Consider the following 19,186-nt stretch of genomic DNA (forward strand, 5'->3'; position numbering starts at 1 on the left):
TTAGTGCTCAGCCTTGGGCTCTCTCAGTGACACAGCACTGCTCAGATGAGGGACCCTGGGCTCGCAGTCTGCCACCAGCTGGTCTAGATGGGGATCTCAGTTTCCCCATCTGTAAAACAAGGAGAGCAAGGTCTCTTCTACAGCTAACATCTTTTGACTATTAATGGTTTGTATTAGACTTTGTATTGCTGTCAATTAGATGGATATTGAAAAACATTACTAGACCCTATGTTTAAGATGATCCATGTGGTCAGCTTTAGAGTATTTTCAAGGTTTGAGACACAAAGGGAGACTATAAAATCTTACATCATCAATGATCTTTAAAAGTGGACAAGTATTTATTTTTATGTGTTGGCACTAGGCATTGCCCCTGGTTGCATGGTCATCTACTCATGGGACCTCATCATATAGGTCTGGTATAATCATTAGATTAGGATATTTCAAAGAAACCAATCAATCATAAGTGAGGCCTGTGTTAATATTAATAACTATTCTCTGCATTTCTGCTCACAAACTGAGCTCACTTGTTATGAGTGTTTCATGACACCGTGATCTTGAAAATTCAAGAAGGGTACTCTCCTGAAAATGGTTTTCAGTATAGGCAATCATTTTTGTCATCTTGAAAACAATCTACCAAATTATAGACTGACACTTCCCTGTTTTCTCCCATCCAAAGCATAATTCATATTTTCAATTCTACTGGGATATTAAATGAGTTTGAGAACTTAGAGTTTGGCTGTGAATGAGCTCTTGTACCTCTATGCTACGACTTATTAATAAATTCTTCAACAATGATCCACCCTGGGCTTTGAAACCAGTTAAAATTCATTAATTTGCCTTGTCTTAGATATAAATTCTTCTTTTCCCAACAGAATACCCCTTTGAAAATGATTACTACTAAAACCTTCAGATTGTTAATGTGCTTCCCACTTTCTTTTTTTTCTTGTTGTGAATTCCTTTATTCTTTATTCACATTTCATCTCTCTTCTTTGTTCTTGGATCTTTAAATCTTAAAGGCAGTTATAATACTTGACCTAGTAATAATGATAGTTCATGTTCTTCAGTCAAATACTGGGTCTATCCTACTGGTAAGGGCAATACTTTGATCATTTCTTTTGGAAAACACACAGTCAAATCGGAGTGCAAGAAAGCATTAAACTTTAGAATCAAAATCTACCCTGAATTTCTCCCTAGCATGTGCTTTATTAAAACTTTCCTTTATTATTATTATTTTTTTTGTTGTTGTGCTTCTCTCTCTCTTTTTTTTTAACATCTTTATTGGAGTATAATTGCTTTACAATGGTGTGTTAGTTTCTGCTGTACAACAAAGTGAATCAGCTATATGTATACATATATCCCCATATCTCCTCCCTCTTGTGTCTCCCTCCCACCCTCCCTATCCCACCCCTCTAGGTGGTCACAAAGCACAGAGCTGATCTCCCTGTGCTATGCAGCTGCTTCCCACTAGCCATCCATTTCACATGTGGTAGTGTATATATGTCAGTGCTACTCTCTCACTTCGTCCCAGCTTACCCTTCCCCCGCCCCATGCCCTCAAGTCCATTCTCTACATCTGAGTCTTTATTCCTGTCCTGCCCTTAGGTTCATCAGAACCATTTTTTTTTTAGATTCCATATATATGTGTTAGCATATGGTATTTGTTTTTCTCTTTCTGACTTACTTCACAATGTATGACAGACTCTAGGTCCATCCACCTCACTACAAATAACTCAATTTTGTTTCTTTTTATGGCTGAGTAATATTCCATTGTATATATGTGCCATGTCTTCTTTATCCATTCATCTGTCGGTGGACACTTAGGTTGCTTCCATGTCCTGGCTACTGTAAATAGTGCTGCAATGAACATTGTGGTACATGTCTCTTTTTGAATTATGGTTTTCTCAGGGTATAGGCCCAGTAGTGGGATTGCTGGGTCATATGGTAGTTCTATTTTTAGTTTTTTAAAGAACCTCCATACTGTTCTCCATAGTGGCTGTATCAATTTACATTCCCACCAACAGTGCAAGAGTGTTCCCTTTTCTCCACACCCTCTCCAGCATTTATTGTTTGTAGATTTTTTTGATGATGGCCGTTCTGACCGGTGTGAGGTGATACCTCATTGTCCCACTTTATTCTTAACGAAAAGTGATAAAGTCTAATGTATGAACTTCACATCATAAAAGATCATTTTTCCTATGTCCAGCAAGCTGGTGAAGTCTTAGTTCCATTCAATTTCACCAATAGCTGTAGTACGAGATAATATTTATAGGATTGTACTTATAGCCTTTCATGGTCTCTGAATGCACAGTTTAGCAGAGGGGCAGGTACGTGAACAAATAACTATAAAGTGATAAACATAAGACAGAATTGTTTATAAAGCTTCATACATGAGAAGAAGCCATCAGGTTCACTTTGGGGGGAGGAAAATATGGAGCTAGAGAGAAAAGGCAACATTTGTTAAGAATTTGAGCAAAGAAATAGGACATTCCAAATGATGTAAATCACATGAAAGTGCAAATATATTCTGAAAACTGTGAGGAGTCTAGTGTAGTTAAAATGTAGGGTGCATAGGTCATGGGAAACTCCCAGAACAATCCCCCAAACGAGCACTGAGTCCCATAACATCCCACTGTTTCCTCCTCGTGGGGAGCAGATGCGATTGACGGACGGTGACTCTCACCTATTGTTCTTTAACAAGTTATTGCTCCGTCCGAGTGTCTCTCCCAGAGTCAGGCTGCAAACATGCCCCAAGCCAGGCTAAAAGAAGGAGGGACACACTCGCAGCTAAAAGAAGGAGGGACACACTCGCAGCTAAAAGAAGGAGGGACACACTCGCAAACTCCCTGTCTAATGCCTCCTTGTTTAGAAACCTTTGCTCTTTAATATATTTATCAAAACTTGTGAAGCCCTGCACCCCTTTGTCTCTCAAATAAGGTAGAATAAAGTTGAGGTTGACTCTCTCTGTGGATCCAGAAAAGTAATACAGGGGATGTCAGAATGTCCTTTTTCCTTTGCTGGAACCGTCACCCACAAGGGCTCAGCTGTGGATCGCACCCCTTTGCACTCAGAACCAAGTGAGCGGTGCCGGTTCTGAGCATCTGAGACTGTAGAAGGAGCCCACCTTCAGCAGAGCCTTCAAGCAAGACAGATAATATCTGGATAGTGTTTGGGATTTTGTTTGATAGAGAAAAAAGGAAAGAGAAAATTTCTATCTTATTGCAATCTTTATTCAGCATGATCAAAAGAATTGTTGATTCTGGCCCAGAGAGGGAAACCTTCCTTAATTTTGACAGACCCTAAAACAGTGGGGATGGGTGGTGTTAGGACATGAAACTGGGGAAGTAAGTTGGAACCAGGCTACGAAGAGCTTGAACTTCATTTTAAAGCAATGAAGAGCTTTCCACAATTTTTATGCAGGGAGTTGACACAGCGAGAGAGCACTTTGGTGGTGGTAGTGGTGATGGAGCTGTTAGGGCAGAAGCTAGAGGCAGGAGAGCCACAAGGAGGCTACTGCGAAGGCCCGCTGGGAGTTAGTAAAGGGCTGGGCAAGGGCGGGGCGAGAGACTAGAACAAGGAGAAAGATGCTTGGTAGAATGCACAGGGCTTAGTCACTGCTCGGATGTGACTATGGGAACTGTGGGAACAGAAGTCAGATCCCCAACCAGGGATCGAACCTGGGCCCCCTGCAATGGAAGCACGGAGTCCTAACCACTGCACCGCCAGGGAAGTCCCTGTTGTTTGTGTTTTTAAAGAAAGATAATGAGTTCGGTTTTGAGGGTTCTGAGTTGGAGATGAGATGACTGTAAGGCTTCCTGGTGGAACTGTCCGGGAGGCAGGTACTCAGGTGAATGCTGGGGAAGGAGAATGAGATTTGGGAGATATGAGCATCTATGTGGTTCCCAAAGCCATGGGAGTGGAAGACATCACGAAGAATGAAGATGGAGAGAAAGAAGAGCTGTGCCTTGAGGACAGACCCTTGGGAACTCGAACATTGAAAAGGCAGGCGGAAGAACAAGAACCATAGAATCCGCAGAGAGGTTAGGAGGAGAAGGGGAAGAGAATAGTGGAAAGAGGAGTTATGTCCAAGGAGGAGAGAGAGCTTTGGCATATCGTGTTGCCCCTGCCCTGGAAGTCAGCCAGTGATATTTACAGTAGGGGTGACTGCTCTGCCAAAATGCGTCTCCAGAGTTCTGAGCAGGTGTACAGAAGTGATACATGGCCCAAGAAGCTCTGACAATAACCAGGGAGCCTGACCCCCCCCCCCCACACACACACCCTTTGCGATTACTTATAATGTGATAATCTCCTCTTCCCCAAATTACAAATTAAGTATGGTTTGAGTTTGTGAAAATGAAAACAGATTAATAATGGAACATTGATGCTGACTTTTTAGCAGCATAATTGTAGGATATTTGTTCATTCATTTAATAGATTAAAAAAAATATTGGGGTTAGAGCAAAGGAAAACAAGTTCCTACCCTCTAGGAACTCGTAGTCTTGTGGAAAAAGCTGAAGGAAAACAATTATGATGTAGTGTGATATAATTCTACAACCCTTAATTAAAGAACAGAGCTAGACAGCGGTCATCAGTGGCTGCCAAAACCGTTAAGCGAAAGGCTGATGGGAAATGTTATAGTGGAGGAGCATTGTCATTTCATCAGCACGGAGAAGAGACACAGAGAGGAAGTGTCTCCTGATATGATGCAACAGGAAGTACCCAGCACCACCCATGAAGCGTGTGGTGGTAAAAAGGAACCTAGACTTAATGAAGCCTGTAGATCTAATGACCCACTGACAAAAATTATGGGAAATAGAGAAATACATTACCTTACATTATGAAAAATGGAATACATTATGAGAAAGCAGTCAACCACATTCAGAACGTGGGAGAATCTATGGAAAATGAACTGATTTCTTTAACGAATAAATGGCACAGAAAACAAATCAGAGGGAGGACTGTTATAGATGAAAAGAAATTTAAAAGAGACTTCAACCAAACGCAATGTATGGACTTTGGACTCTAATGCAAACTAAGTGAAAGAAGCAATTTTTGAGATAATTAGGGATATTTTAACACTGACTAGATATTAGATGATATTAAGGGATTATGATTAAAATTGTAAGGTGTGATTATGGTATTGTGGTCATGATTTTTAAAGAGTCCTTAACTGTAAAAATATATAAATATAACTGTAAAAATATATATGTAATAAAATATATAATATTAATAATGCATAATATATAAATATATAAAATATAAAAATATATTATATTAAATGTATATGTTTTTAAATACACAGTATTAGTAGGATTTGCTTTAAAATATTCCAATGAGGTCATAAGCTGGGGGAACAGTGTATGTGGGCTATAAATGCAAAAAGAACACAGAATACTGATAACTGTAGAGACTGGGGTTTGGGTATGGACATTCATTATACTATTTTCCCTAGTTTCATGTATTTTTTAAAAATTTCATAATAAAATATTTAAAATTTTATTATGGAATTGGAGACAGAGGGTCCTGGGTGTGGGCACTGCCTGTACGAGGCAATGACGACAGTGTTTTCCCGAACGTGTAACAGAATATGAGGATCTGCAGGATATTAATATGTGCTATACAACAAGGGGATCCGGGGGCTTCCCTGGTGGCACAGTGGTTGGGAATCCGCCTGCCAATGAAGGGGACACAGGTTCGAGCCCTGGTCCGGGAAGATCCCACGTGCCACGGAGCAACTAAGCCCGTGCACCACAACTACTGAGCCTGCGTTCTAGAGCCCGTGCTCCGCAACAAGAGAAGCCACCGCAATGAGAAGCCCATGCACTGCAACGAAGAGTAGCCCCTGCTCACTGCAACTAGAGAAAGCCCGCGTGTAGCAACGAAGACCCAATGCAGCCAAAAACAAATATAAATAAATAAATAAATAAATTTATTTAAAAAAAGAAGGGAATCTGGGGGTCAAAGCAGTTTCAGAAGTAGTGAGCTCAACCAAGCTCGAGGGGAGCCTTTGTTGCAGGACATCTCCATTTTGTGGAGCATAGCCACCTGCACAGCTTTCATGTATCCTGTGACTCTAACAGGGGACATGGTAGCATGTAGAACTTTTCCCCTTTTTGACCATAGGTTTTTTTTTTTTTTAATAGAGGACTTTGTAGTGTTACCTGGGAAACACAAGGGCAAGAGAACTTGGGCCTGGTAAGGCAATGATACAGGGGAATGACAGGCTTGGTCTGTCTGGGGACATAGATTTGACTCTGAGGCTGTGGGGCAGGGCACTTGGGGCTTAGGGCTTGTGATTCTCCAGAACAGGGTTCAAGTCCCAGCTCAGCCACTTCATAACTGTGCAAAGCCCTTTAGCCTCTCAACTTCAGTTTTCTAGCCTGGAAATGGAAAATAATACTTCTCTCATCTGTTTTTTTTTTTTTTTTTTTTGGTGAAAATTTAATGAGATAACACGTTCAGAAATGCCCTGCAAATGTCAAAGGACTGTATAAATGGAAGCATTTATCCTTCACAATTAACATACACTCTTTGGTGTGGGGTTGCAGCTGGGGTGGGCTGAAGGAGAGAAGAGATTAGAATCTGTTTCCTCTTTACTAACGGAAGTTCTTGTGCTCAATCACCAGCCTGTCTTAAAATGACCTTCATGATGAACTAGTTGACCTTTCCCCATGTTAATGCACTGATTAAAAAAAAAAATCCATTTTTCTTCCTACCCACCTAACAAAGATGGGCAACCAGTTCAATAAAGATAAGTATATACATCATCCTCAAGGTCACTGAAACTTGTTTCAAAATAAAAAGTCCTAGAAAACATCAATATTCAATTCTCTTTCTTCTCCAAACGAGTCATAGTTCTTTCCCCTTATCAGATTAAAGCCCTGGACATTTTCGAGGAGGGAGACAGACAGGCTGGTCTGTGTCCTTCAGCCGAACTCTTACCTCGGTCTGGACCATGTGAACCCTGTGAAGTCTTAGGTCATGCACTGCTCCATAAATGTCCACAGAATCTTTGGAATCTAATTGCTGGAGGATTCGGTCCAATGCGATAAAGGTTCCAGTCCTACCCACACCGGCACTAGAAGAGAGCATAAAGAAAGACTGAGCCTTTTTATTAAACTGGCCTTTCTGGACTGCATCCAGAGACTCTAGCACAATCTTTCCTTTCCCTTCCAAGTTAGAGGAGACTACAGGAATACTTCTTTCTCTCAATGTGCTCTCTCAAAGAAGTATAACCAAGGCTCTGGCCTTCCATCCTTCCTCCTTCCTTCCTCCATCTTCCCACCCCACCAGAGGTAAGGACTTGCTGTGTATCATTTCCATGCATGCTTTCATACTCTTCCTATATTCATGTAAATCCACACACAATATATTCTTTTAGTGTGTTTCAAAAATTTACTAAAATGGTAACACGTTTTATGTATTCTTTTGCCAACATTTCTATTGAATATTGTTTTTTGAAATTTGTCTACATTGTTACATGTAGATCTAATTTCTTTTATAGAGTTCATAAACACCACTAATCCATTCCCTACTGATAGACAGTGAGATCATTTTTAGTTTTTCTCTATTACAAATTGTGTTGCAGTGAACATCATTGTGCACATGTGTGGGGATTTCTCAAGGGTAGATATCTAGAAGCAGAACTGCTGGATCATAGCAATATGAACACCTTCAGCTTTACCAGGGATTGTCAAATTGCTCCCTAAAATAATGGCATAACCTGGGGATTTTTGATGTACATATTTATAAGATAAAGAAGAACAGTTTTTCAGTGGTATTGGGTGAAAATGCCTGCCATTCTTTAGAAAGCAGGAAGCTCTTGAGAGCCTCACATTCCTATTAAAAGCATCAGGGTTCCAATGACATAGAAAAGCAGGGCTCCTAGGGTGCTGGGCAGATTTGGAGAAAATGAGTACATCTGACATTTCTCTTACTGTAGCAATTCCCTGCTCTTCATTTATTAGTGCCATTCAGTTAGGGCTATCAGAGTGTTTCTGCAAACATTAATTAGCTAAACACCAGGCTCCCCAGGGAGAAAGAGAGTGAGAGACTGCTTGTTAGCTTGATTTTATGCACGTACAGACTGAAGCAAAGAGAAGTCAAGAGAGAACAGAAATTTAAGAGCAAAACTGGGTTGCCACATATGGCAAGTGCCACTTGACCCGGCAGGAAGTCTAGAGCAGGGATCCTGAAGGCTGGTTAGGGTTTACACAGGTGGAGGAGAGAGAGAAGGCCATTCCAAGGAGTAAGAATGGTAAGAGGCAAGGATGAGTGTGAGCAGTTTCCTCCCTGGCTATGGTGGGAGGGGAGTCTCTGGGAATTTGGACTGGGGGGTGAGATGGGGCCTAATTATGGGGGACCTGGCAGTCACATAAGAACTTTGCATTTGCTATAGTAGGAAAAAGAGCAAGAGGGAGAGAAAGATGGAGAGTGAGGGTGAGAGACAGTGCAAAGGAGCAAGGTTGGGGAGGAGTGGGTGGAAGAGGGTGGAAGAACATCCCCTGGGCCTCTGTAGACTGGTGGGGTAGACAAATCCTGCAGCCACTAGATTCTTCAGGCTTACACCCTTATTTATACTCCCAGCTGCCACTTTGCTGGCCCCGGGGGGCGGAGTACCTGCAGTGCACCGCGGTGGGCCCGGCCCCCGGCGTCCTGTTGATGTAGTCCCTGACAGTTCTCACAAACTGGATCAGGGACTGTGTGGTCTCTGGGACTCCGTGGTCCGGCCACACCGTATAGTGAAAGTGGCGGATGAGTCTGTGGGCATCCAGCTGTTCCTCCTGTAAGAGCAGAGCGACTAATAAGAGGCGTGGCCCGAGGCAAACCTTCAGATTTGACAACCGTGCCCATGCAGGGGTTCCTGCGAGCGAAACTACAGGAGAAGGAACCAGCAGAAAATAGGATTCACGGGTGTTCTTCACCTGCCCAAGCTGCGTTATTCAACGAAGTCAAACAAACCAACATACGCTGCATATCCGAAACTCCCGGATGGTCCACTCGGGCAGCACGGACTCCGAGAGCATCTGCAGGATGAGGTCCCCATAGTAGAGGGAATCCTGGTCCGCTGGCCAGTAATGGTCACACTTTACCTAGAGGAAGGCGGGCAGAAAAAAAAAGTGAGTCCAGAAACGCGCCTCCTCCACGAACCTGTGCTTTCCCTCCTCGAAACGTCTTCCTGAGCTGGAATCCAGGGTGAGGTGCTAAGGCAACTTGACCATCTTTTTTTGCACTAACCTGCTCATGGCCAGGGCTGAAGCTGGGCTGCTGTGAAGGAGAGACACCATTCAAGGAGCAAACCCCCCAACCCTGGGATTCATTTTCCTTTCAGGTTCAGTGTGCTGTGGCTTGAGTTTTTGTTGATTTCCTCAACATTTCAATTCCACTAGCACATAAGCCATGTCTTACAATTTCTCGGTTTTGTTTGTTTGTTTGTTTTTCTGAAGAAAGATCCAGTTGGGAAGAGGAAGGCATTGTCTCCCTGGACCTTTTTTGTTTATATTTTGATATCATTGTCCCAACCTGGATCCAGTGCCATGTGCCATGTGATCTTTGCAAAGTCAGAACATTTAGCCAAGCTCACATTCACAGGTGGAGACAGGCGAAAGAAGACTGTGGACATATCTTATTGAGCACAATTACTGGGTACTTCATGTAATCTCTCTTTTTAATCCTCAAAATAACCATATAAAGTAGAGGATTATAAATGCCAGTACAAGAGGTTTGCTTAGTTTGTCCAGATAACTATTTTACTTTGTTTCTGCAGACACAGCCTAAAATTCACTTCTCCTTCTTTCCTGAAAGTAGGGACAGCACCGGGGACTCTGCCGGTTTATCTCTTCTCTCCATACAGCAGAGAATGGAGCAGACGAGAGGCCAGGTAATCTTTCGGTGTCATGGGCGCTTCTGATAATCCCAGTTGTCAAATGCAAACATCTTTGACTGAAACTTCAGACCCAGGATCAGAATTGGGCATCACCTGGGTTTATGATAGAGCCTTTTATAACCGAGTGGCTTTAATTCACTAACAGTGTTCTTACATGACCCCTACTTGGCTTTTATGGTCTTTAACTTCTGATGGGGATGGGGAGTAGAATTACACCCAGGTGGAGGAAAGCAAGGTTGGTATGTCAGGAAGACCATTTACTCACTCGGCCCTTCTCCACACACTGGGTCACCATGACGATGTTGTGAACATTCTGTTCCCACGCCATTTTCCAGAAGTCATCCTTGGTGCCGGGAAGAGGTCCCTGAGTAGCGATGTATTCTCTCCTGAAGTTGTTGCCCTGCAATGAATTTACAATGTGGAGAGTCGGAAACAATGGGCCTCTTCACAACTCTAAACAAAGGGTTAGCTCTGTAGATTAGGTGAGATGTAAGTCTTTGCCAGGGCCCTGACTTGAGAAAAAAGATACTAACACGCATCAAGGCTTGGGAGCAGGAAGGACAAAGGCCGGAACACTGAACTGTTGTTAAGAGCCAAGTTCTTTTTTATTAGGTTGTGTTCATTCTTAAAGGCAGTGGAGGACTCAGGCAATAATTTAGAAAACACTTCACCCTCAATTATGAGTGTGTGTAAATACATATACCTGTGTGTGCACGCACGTGCGCGTGTGTGTGTGTATGGACTGTCTGAGGAACTGACATTGATCAGGCTCTTTCCTTATTTAACATAGAAGAGTTTTAGTCATTTCAGGTACTTGACTTTGGGTTGTTGGTAAGAGATACCATGCAAGGGAAACTTAAGGGAAGAGAACCCACTGTTTACTGAGCATCCACCCTATAACATGCTGTGGGGCAGGATTTTCACAGATCTTATTTAATTGTAACCACAATTCTATGAGCTAGGATATTTTCACCCACATATCCTGCACTCCAGCAACATGGAATTACTTGCAGATCCCAGTAGAAGCTCTTTCTCTCCTTGCCTCTCCTCAGGGCCTCTACACTGTGTCACCTATGCCACCCCCATCCCCACCCCACCCACTGCCTCTCCTCTGGCGAATCCTTATTTGTCCTCCAAGTCTCAGCATGGTGCCTGCTCTGCTGAGCCTTCCTTTATCTATCTTTCTGCTGGAGGATGTTCTCCCAGGAGCTCCTGCAGCAACCTACAGCCTCTCGCTACTCAGAGAGTGGTCCTCAGACCTGCAGCACAGGCATCATCTGGGAGCCTGTTAGAAATACAGAATCCCGGGTCCCACCCCAGTCCTGCTGAATCAGAAGCTGCATTTTTTTTTTTTTTTTTGGCCGAGACGCGCAGCATGTGGGATCTTAGTTCCCCAACCAGGGATCAAACCCGCGCCCCCTGCAGTGGAAGCACAGAGTCTTAACCACTGGACTGCCAGGGAATTCCCGTCAGAAGCTTCATTTTAACAAGACCCGCAGATAATGTGGATATATGTTAATGTTGGAGAAGCACCATTCTAGCCTGTCAAGGGCGTCGCCCACCTTGTCATTTCCTGATGCCACAACTCTGCTGAGAGTTCCCTGAGGGTTAGGATTCCATCTGACCCTCTCCTTGTACACAGCTCAGAGTCTGACTTACAGTTAGCGCTTTACTATATAGTGTTTATGGAGTGAATGGAGGATTATTTGAGGTAAATATTATCCTCACTTTTTTTGGAAAAGGAAATGGAGGCCCAAAGAATTGACATTAACTTGCCCGAGGTCCTAGAGTCAGCAAGGGGCAGAGATGGGATTCAAACAGGGTCTGTCTGACCTTAAAGCTTTTTCCACTGTAGGTGCTGTAGGAAGCCGGTGAAATGCTAACCAGAATCTGAGCCCAAAGGTTTGACAGAACCTTTGAGTTGTGTCTGTGGTTTTCAAAAATCCAAATAAACTTTGAATCAGCTTCCCTAGCTAGGCAGCCTTAGCCGTGGAGGTCCAGCTTCCTCAGGGAGCTCTAATCTTGACTAAGGGCTGCAGAGAGAAAATGACCTTTGAAAATGCCTCCTGGGCTCATTATAATCATATGTGACTATAGCCATTTTGAAAACTGGGCCTTAGCAGTGATTGAATAGGACAGCCTGCGTTTTACGACAATCAGACATGATCTTTTTTTTTTTTTTTTTCTCTAAAACTGACATGTTTCCAGACCTAAGAACGACGGGAGCGTGTTGGGGAGGAGAGTTGTCTCCAGCACAGCCACCCGTCAAAGCTTCATCCCAGTTACTGTGGCCCCGTGGTTGGTTCACTTACAGGGATGTAGCTGGCATTAATATAGTCAGAGCACGGGTCGTCATCCACATTGGACAGCTTCACTCGAGAGGCGTCATCTGCAAGGAAATTTATTGACAGAGATTTGTCAGTGAGTCGCGGTGATTCTCCCTACTGTTTACAGAATGCTTGGTATTTGATGTGCGTTAGCTCTGACCCCCATGACAGCCCCACAGGGGAGGTATTCTCATCTCCATTTTGCAGATGAGGCTTAGACAGGATCACTAACTTGCCTCTGGTTGCACAGGTGGCCCAGAAACACACAAGCTGACGAGCCAAATGCTCCCTGAAGCCCCCTCTGTGCTTTCCTTTGTGATACCATATCATTTGCCCGATGGAGTGGCCAGCTCTCTTTCACTGCTAGAATGAATACAATCCAGAAAAACTACCTTCTATTGCTTCACCTAATTGGGTAAGGATAACATATAAATAGATATACATATATAAATAAACAAACAAACAAATATATATATATATATATAATTGCTAACTAGAGACTTTAAGTAAACCCAGCTTGGCCCGTATTGTTAACCCTGTTACTGCTCTTAGGCCTCTAAGGAGAGGCATTAGGACCACATGGTAAAATGTCAACAGCATAAGTGGCCTCTCAGAGCCAGAATCTCAGCTGGTTGTTATCCCCCTGGAGGGAAGTGCAATAACATACAAGTCATTTCTTTTTAAAGACTTTTCAGAGCCTCTGAATACCTCCCATATCCAGCTATACCATATTGCTTTGCCCCATTTTACTCGTGGAAAAGAGAAAAAATGGCTAGAGGAAGACAGTATTACAAATTTCAACACAAAACTTACAGGGCAATATATTGTTGTATCGATTTTTCCCTCTATTCTCTGGCAAGAGTGCAATGTCACATGATTGGTTTCGACCCACGTCTTTTAGGTCCTGTTAGGTCAAAAATAAGTTTGCAGGTGAAGAATGTGAGATAGAAAAGGGCAAATCAGACAGTCCCTGAGATACATAACAATATAACCATATGTTACACTAGCTGCATTTGTGGAATGCCTCCTATTCGACCACTGTGCGTCAGCTCTGATCCCCACGAGAGCCCCACAGGAGGTTGTCTCATCTCCAATTTACAGATGAGGCTCAGACAGGATAATTCACTTGCCCCAGGTCACACAGGTGGCAAAGCTGGGAACTGAATCCAAAGCCTGGGCACTTTTCACCAAACCACATTGTCTCCCAGGCAAGCAAAAGGCCAGCTTAAATAACTGACAGCAATCTGTATAAAACAAACACATGAAAGGATGCTCAACATCACTAATCATTAGAGAAATGCAAATCAAAACCACAATGAGGTTTTACCTCACACTGGTCAGAATTGGCCATCATCAAAAAATCTACAAACAATAAATGCTGGAGAGGGTGTGGAGAAAAGGGAACCTCCTGCACTGTTGGTGGGAATGTAAATTGATACAGCCACTATGGAGAACAGTATGGAGGTTCCTTAAAAAACTAAAAATAGAACTACCATATGACTCAGCAATCCCACTACTGGGCATATACCCTGAGAAAACCATAATTCAGAAAGAGACATGTACCACAATGTTCATTGCAGCACTATTTACAATAGCCAGGACATGGAAGCATCCTCAGTGTCCATCGACAGATGAATGAATAAAGAAGACGTGGCACATATATACAATGGAATATTACTCGGCCATAAAAAGAAATGAAATTGAGTTATTTGTAGTGAGGTGGATGGACCTAGAGTCTGTCATACAGAGTGAAGTAAGTCAGAAAGAGAAAAACAAATACCATATGCTAACACATACATATGGAATCTAACAAAAAATGGTTCTGATGAACCTAGGGGCAGGACAGGAATAAAGACTCAGATGTAGAGAATGGACTTGAGGACGCGGGGAGGGGGAAGGGTAAGCTGGGACGAAGTGAGAGAGTAGCACTGACATATATACACTACCACATGTGAAATGGATGGCTAGTGGGAAGCAGTTGCATAGCACAGGGAGATCAGCTCTGTGCTTTGTGTCCACCTAGAGGGGTGGGATAGGGAGGGTGGGAGGAGGACGCAAGAGGGAGGGGATATGGGGATGTATGTATATGTATAGCTGATTCACTTTGTTATACAGCAGAAACTAACACAACATTGTAAAGCAATTATACTCCAATAAAGATGTTAAAAAAAAAAACAAACTGACAGCATTGGTTTGCATCTGAAGTTTGTCAATTCTTTCTTACCATCTGGTCTGGGTAGCGCCTTGTCTGCTCTACTATTCCGGAGATCAAAATGGCCTCTGAGACTAGGTGGTATATTGTGCAGGGAATGGATTGAGGCACAAAAGAACGCTCAGCTGAGACCCTAAGTGCCATCCTAACTCCTGAGCTCAATCAGCCTGTGATTCCACAGTGAAGGCTTGGAGGGAAATTCTGCTAAGGACCAGGGGTGCTAAAGCATCATTGCCTCTGAGTTGTACCTCGTATTCCTTGGATAGAAGGTAGTTGGAGTCGGCCTGCAGCTTCATGAAGTGTCCTTCAAACTGATTTACTTTTATTGGGCTATAGTTTAAAATATAATAGAAAGAAAAGAAAATTACTGAAGAACAGGGAAAATGCCATACCCAGCCCCAGCTACATTTCAAAAGCAGATAATACAGTAACTAATGAGTTCTCTCTCTTACCAAGAAGTCTTCCGGTTACTGTGAAGAAAAGCCAAAAGAAGAAAGATCTCATTAGCAAATCTCATGTAATACAGTCAACTCATCTTTCAATAAATGAAGTGAAGGAAAACGTGCTCACCCTTTTTGGCCCAGGTTCAAGTGGACAGACAGTGGTCGATCCCGACGAATGCTCAGGCGGGCAGAGGGCCTTTCTCGACCATGGCTGAAACATAAGGGAGAGGACTTATATTCTGGTTATGAAATAATTTAAACAAATTTCTCCATTTATGGTAAGGCTGTGCATGTTTGTGCAAATATGGATTTTTCAGTACACGTATATTTTACACTCAGCCAACATCTCTTTGAGGGAGGGAAAAGGGAGGAAGAACATAAAGAAGAAATAGATTTTTCCCACTCAGAAACCATCCTGCAATAGCTGAAGATTTGTCTTCTGGTTTTTGGCTACAGGTCATAATCACTTCCCACACTCTCAATAAAGCTTTCTATAAACACACACACACAGAGTAAACCTTAGAGGCAAGACACGACTGCAAGAGAGAGGACATGCCAAAGAAAAGAAATTCCCTAAGAAAAGAGGGCATGGCATTGGGGCCACATGCTGTTTAGTTCTTTTTGGTCCCTTCTTAAGTTATCATGGCAGATATGAGCCACAAAATGGAGATGTCAACCATACTTTTCAGCATATTTCAGAAAAGTATTCGGGCACACAATTTGCAGACATCTCTGTCTTCGTGAGGTAACTGAACCACACACACGATTTTTTTTTCCTGTGCCAAAGGAGCTATTTCACATCCAAATGAGGCTACAGATGGCCCCTCAGTCATTTGGTAAGGGCAAGACTCAGCAGTGGTATGTAGAGAGGCTGAAAAAAGTGAGTCATGGTTTTAGGATTTGATTCTTGTTTTTCTGAAGAAACAAAGGTGATTTAACCTGGAGAAATTAAATGATTTTCCCTCCTGACTTTTCAGGCTAAAGAGCATTTTCAGTTGCATCTTTAAAATTGTGGAACCAATTGCCAAAGGGATCTTTGTACTCACCTGGCTTTCTGTCTGCAGATTAATAAGGCAACAACAGCTACCAGCATGCCAATTAAGAACAGACCAGCACTCACACCTTCAATAACTCCAAACAAAGGCTCTACAATAATCCAGAGGGCAACAACAAACCCAGGTGGGAAAATTAGTGTTAAAGAACCAGTAAGATAGCTATTGGAACCCTATCTCCCTAGGAATGTTATTACAGAAGGATTCAAACGATGCCCACATTAAGGCATTTACTATCTAAAGGCTAAGCAGTATGCAGCTGAAAAGATGAAACATTGGCTACTACCATGTAACAGCAGCTTGGTCATTATACTTTTGAAGTCAATGGTGTTCACCTTATAAAGGAATTTGGGACTTCATCTATGCTTGTATGTAAAGCTTTGGGGCACTTGAGACAAAGGCCAGCAGTTTGCCACCAAGGTAAGTATGCTATTTCACTTGTATGAAACGTGTTTTACAGCATCTGGGACACTGGCAAATCCAGTGAATTGCTCAGAATTATTTTAATGGAATTCCATTTTTATTATCTGGTTCGATACTGCCACTGGGAGTTTATGAACAGGTAGCCCATTTTAAAAACAGTTTATTGAAATATAATTCACATGCCATACTATTCACCAATTTAAATTGCACAATTCAATCAATTATTTTACATTCAATTTTATAACATTTTCATCACCCCCCTAAAAGAATCCCCAATGCCCCTTAGCAGTCATTCTTCATTCCCTCTCCCTAGACCCTGGCAACCACTAATCTACTTTGTCTTCATAAATTTGCCTGTTCTGGACAATAAATTGAGTAATAAATATGTGCTTTGTTTGTGACTGGCTTCTTTCACTTAGCATGTTTTCAAGGTTCATCCATGTTGTGGCATGTATCAGTATTTCATTCCTTTTTATGCTGAATAATATTCCACTGTGTGGATATATCACATTTTGTTTATCCATTCCGCCATTGATGGACATTTGGGTTATTTCTATTATTTTGGTTATTATGAATAAAGCTGCTATGAATCTCCATATACAAGTTTTTATTTTCATTTCTCTTGGGTATACACTTAGGAGTGGAATTGCTGGGTTAGAGGGTAACTCTAGGTTATTAAACCTTTTGAGAAATTGCAAAACTGTTTTCCAAAGAAGTTACACCATTTTATTGATACATTCTACAAGCAATGTATAAGGGTTCAGATTTCTCCATATCCTTACTAACACTTGTTATTGTCTTTTTGATGATAGCCATTCTAGTGGGTGTGAAGTAGTATTTTATTGTGGTTATGATTTGCATTTCCCTAATGTCTAATGATGTTGAGCATCTTTCCATGTGCTTATTGGACATTTATGTATTGTCTTTGGCGAAATGTCTATTCACATCCTTTACCCATTTTTAAATTGTGTTGTTTGTCTTTTTATTATTGAGTTGTAAGTGTTCTGTATATTCTGGATACTTGACCTTTATCATATATATGATTTGCAAATAGTTTCTCCCATTCTGTGGGTTGTCTTTTCACTTTCTTTATGGTGTCCTTTGAAGCACAAGAGTTTTAAATTTTAATTAAGTCCCATTTATCTAGTTTGTTGTTGTTGTTGCTTGTGCTTTTGGTATCATAGCTAAGAAACCATTTCCTAACTCAAGGTCACAAAGATTTACTCCTATGTTTTCTTTTAAAAGTTTGATCATTTTAGCTCTTACATTTAGGTCTGCGGAGTAGTCCATTTTTGAAGTTGCATTTTAAGCCCTTGGATTTGTTTATTCAATGTGCTTTTCAAGACTTACTTACCAAATCAACACAGTCATCTTTCTTTTACTGTGGTTAATATTCTTTTTTTGGATATATGTTTACTATCTTCCTTTATTGGACTACATACAATTTTTGTTGTATAACAATAATTTAAATAGGGAAGAATTGTGTTTACAAATCCCTTACCTAACATTAAATTATAAGCAAACACATCTAAATCCTCCTGTGTTCTGATCCCTTTTTGGTTTGAAAAGTGGGAGATTATCCCTATATTTGGCATAAATAGATGGGAGTGTTTGTGAGGCTGAGTCATCTTTTGTCATACAGCATGAGAGGCTGTTTCAGCTATAAAGAAGAACTTCCTGAGACCAAGCACTGTGGAAGGCTGGGTACAGGGAAAGGCTGGAAAGATAATGGTATCAAAGAACAATGTGCTAAACAATAAAGCTATTCTCAGCATGTTGGAAATATTCTGAATCCGAGCAGTGCAGAGGTTAAGAGGTCGGGCAGAAAGTGCCAGAATTGCAGCTCTGATATCTTGGGCAAGTTACATAAACTCTTCGTACCTCAAATCCTCACCTTTAAAATGGGGATGATAATAGGATCTACCTCAGAAGATTGTAGTGAGGATCAGGTATATTCTAAGCACAGTGCTTAAAACTGCTGCTCCACAGGGTGAAAAGTAAAATTAGCGACTATTATTACTCAGGCTTTCCCTCTAACATAAATTTATGTAAAGCCAAGTTAACATTTTTTTATCATGTAAAAGCAACATATAATAAACAAAAGGAAAAAAGTCACCTGTAATCCCACTACTTTGAGATATTCATCATTAATACTTTGGTGTTTTTTCCTTCTAGTCTTTTTTTTCTATGCATTTCTATGTATATATTTCATATATACATTCCCACTAACGACTTGAAAGCCTTTTGTACCTACTTCTGTTTTGGCCTGTGCAAGCTCTTGATTTGACTGTTTTTCATCCACTGTTTTTTAAAAAAATTCATTTTTAATAGGAAAAAAATCTGGTATTTCTTTCTACCTTCTTTACAAGATTAATCCCCTTTCAGTCCATTCTGCTACAGAAGTTGTGAAATTCCTCTAATCCACATCAATCCATGATCATATAAAGATTAAAATCCAAGCAAAAATAAATGTTCCCCTTACCACCATCAGCCAAGTCCCCAGATCTCCCCACTAGAGGTTCTTGTAGGTGACATGGTGTTTGGCAGACTATGTAAAGTCGATGGAAAGGTTAGCCTTACCTGACTCAGTGGTGATGGGCAAAGAGAAAAATGTGTCTGAATAGAGTGGCTTTGTGAATTCCTTCAGGTCCTCATCAAATAGCTGGGTAAAAGCCCGAATGCTGATTCTGAAAAGAAAACCGATTTACTTAAGTACAAATTAGTGACTCACCACAGTAGGGTCAAGGAGAAACAGGGTGGTCACCTGGTCAATATGTATGTAGGGTAGGGTATGAATTATGAAATCAGATAGCCCTGGGTTCGTGCATTCATTCATTTATTCATCAA

General features: G+C 41.6%; 1 protein-coding gene across 3 annotated transcripts in view; it reads right to left on the bottom strand.

Annotated features, from left to right (window-relative positions):
• The window catches only part of PTPRB (protein tyrosine phosphatase receptor type B), a 117,514-nt gene that overhangs the window by 8,498 nt on the left and 89,830 nt on the right, over positions 1–19,186 (bottom strand). For 2 of the 3 annotated variants that reach the window (XM_082351553.1, XM_082351554.1), the window contains 11 exons: positions 18,920–19,026; positions 15,911–16,010; positions 14,992–15,075; positions 14,874–14,891; positions 14,670–14,751; positions 13,023–13,113; positions 12,195–12,271; positions 10,148–10,282; positions 8,966–9,088; positions 8,616–8,779; positions 6,939–7,074 (listed from right to left, as the gene is read on the bottom strand). In XM_082351553.1, the coding sequence (XP_082207679.1) occupies positions 6,939–7,074; positions 8,616–8,779; positions 8,966–9,088; positions 10,148–10,282; positions 12,195–12,271; positions 13,023–13,113; positions 14,670–14,751; positions 14,874–14,891; positions 14,992–15,075; positions 15,911–16,010; positions 18,920–19,026 (1,117 nt within the window). Of the gene's footprint in view, positions 1–6,938; positions 7,075–8,615; positions 8,780–8,965; positions 9,089–10,147; positions 10,283–12,194; positions 12,272–13,022; positions 13,114–14,669; positions 14,752–14,873; positions 14,892–14,991; positions 15,076–15,910; positions 16,011–18,919; positions 19,027–19,186 lie in introns of those variants that run through there. The other variant, XR_014233560.1, reaches the window with a different exon arrangement.

Source organism: Balaenoptera borealis, assembly GCF_965194805.1.
Source record: "Balaenoptera borealis genome assembly, chromosome: 13".
In the NCBI taxonomy this organism is placed as follows: Eukaryota; Metazoa; Chordata; class Mammalia; order Artiodactyla; family Balaenopteridae; genus Balaenoptera; species Balaenoptera borealis.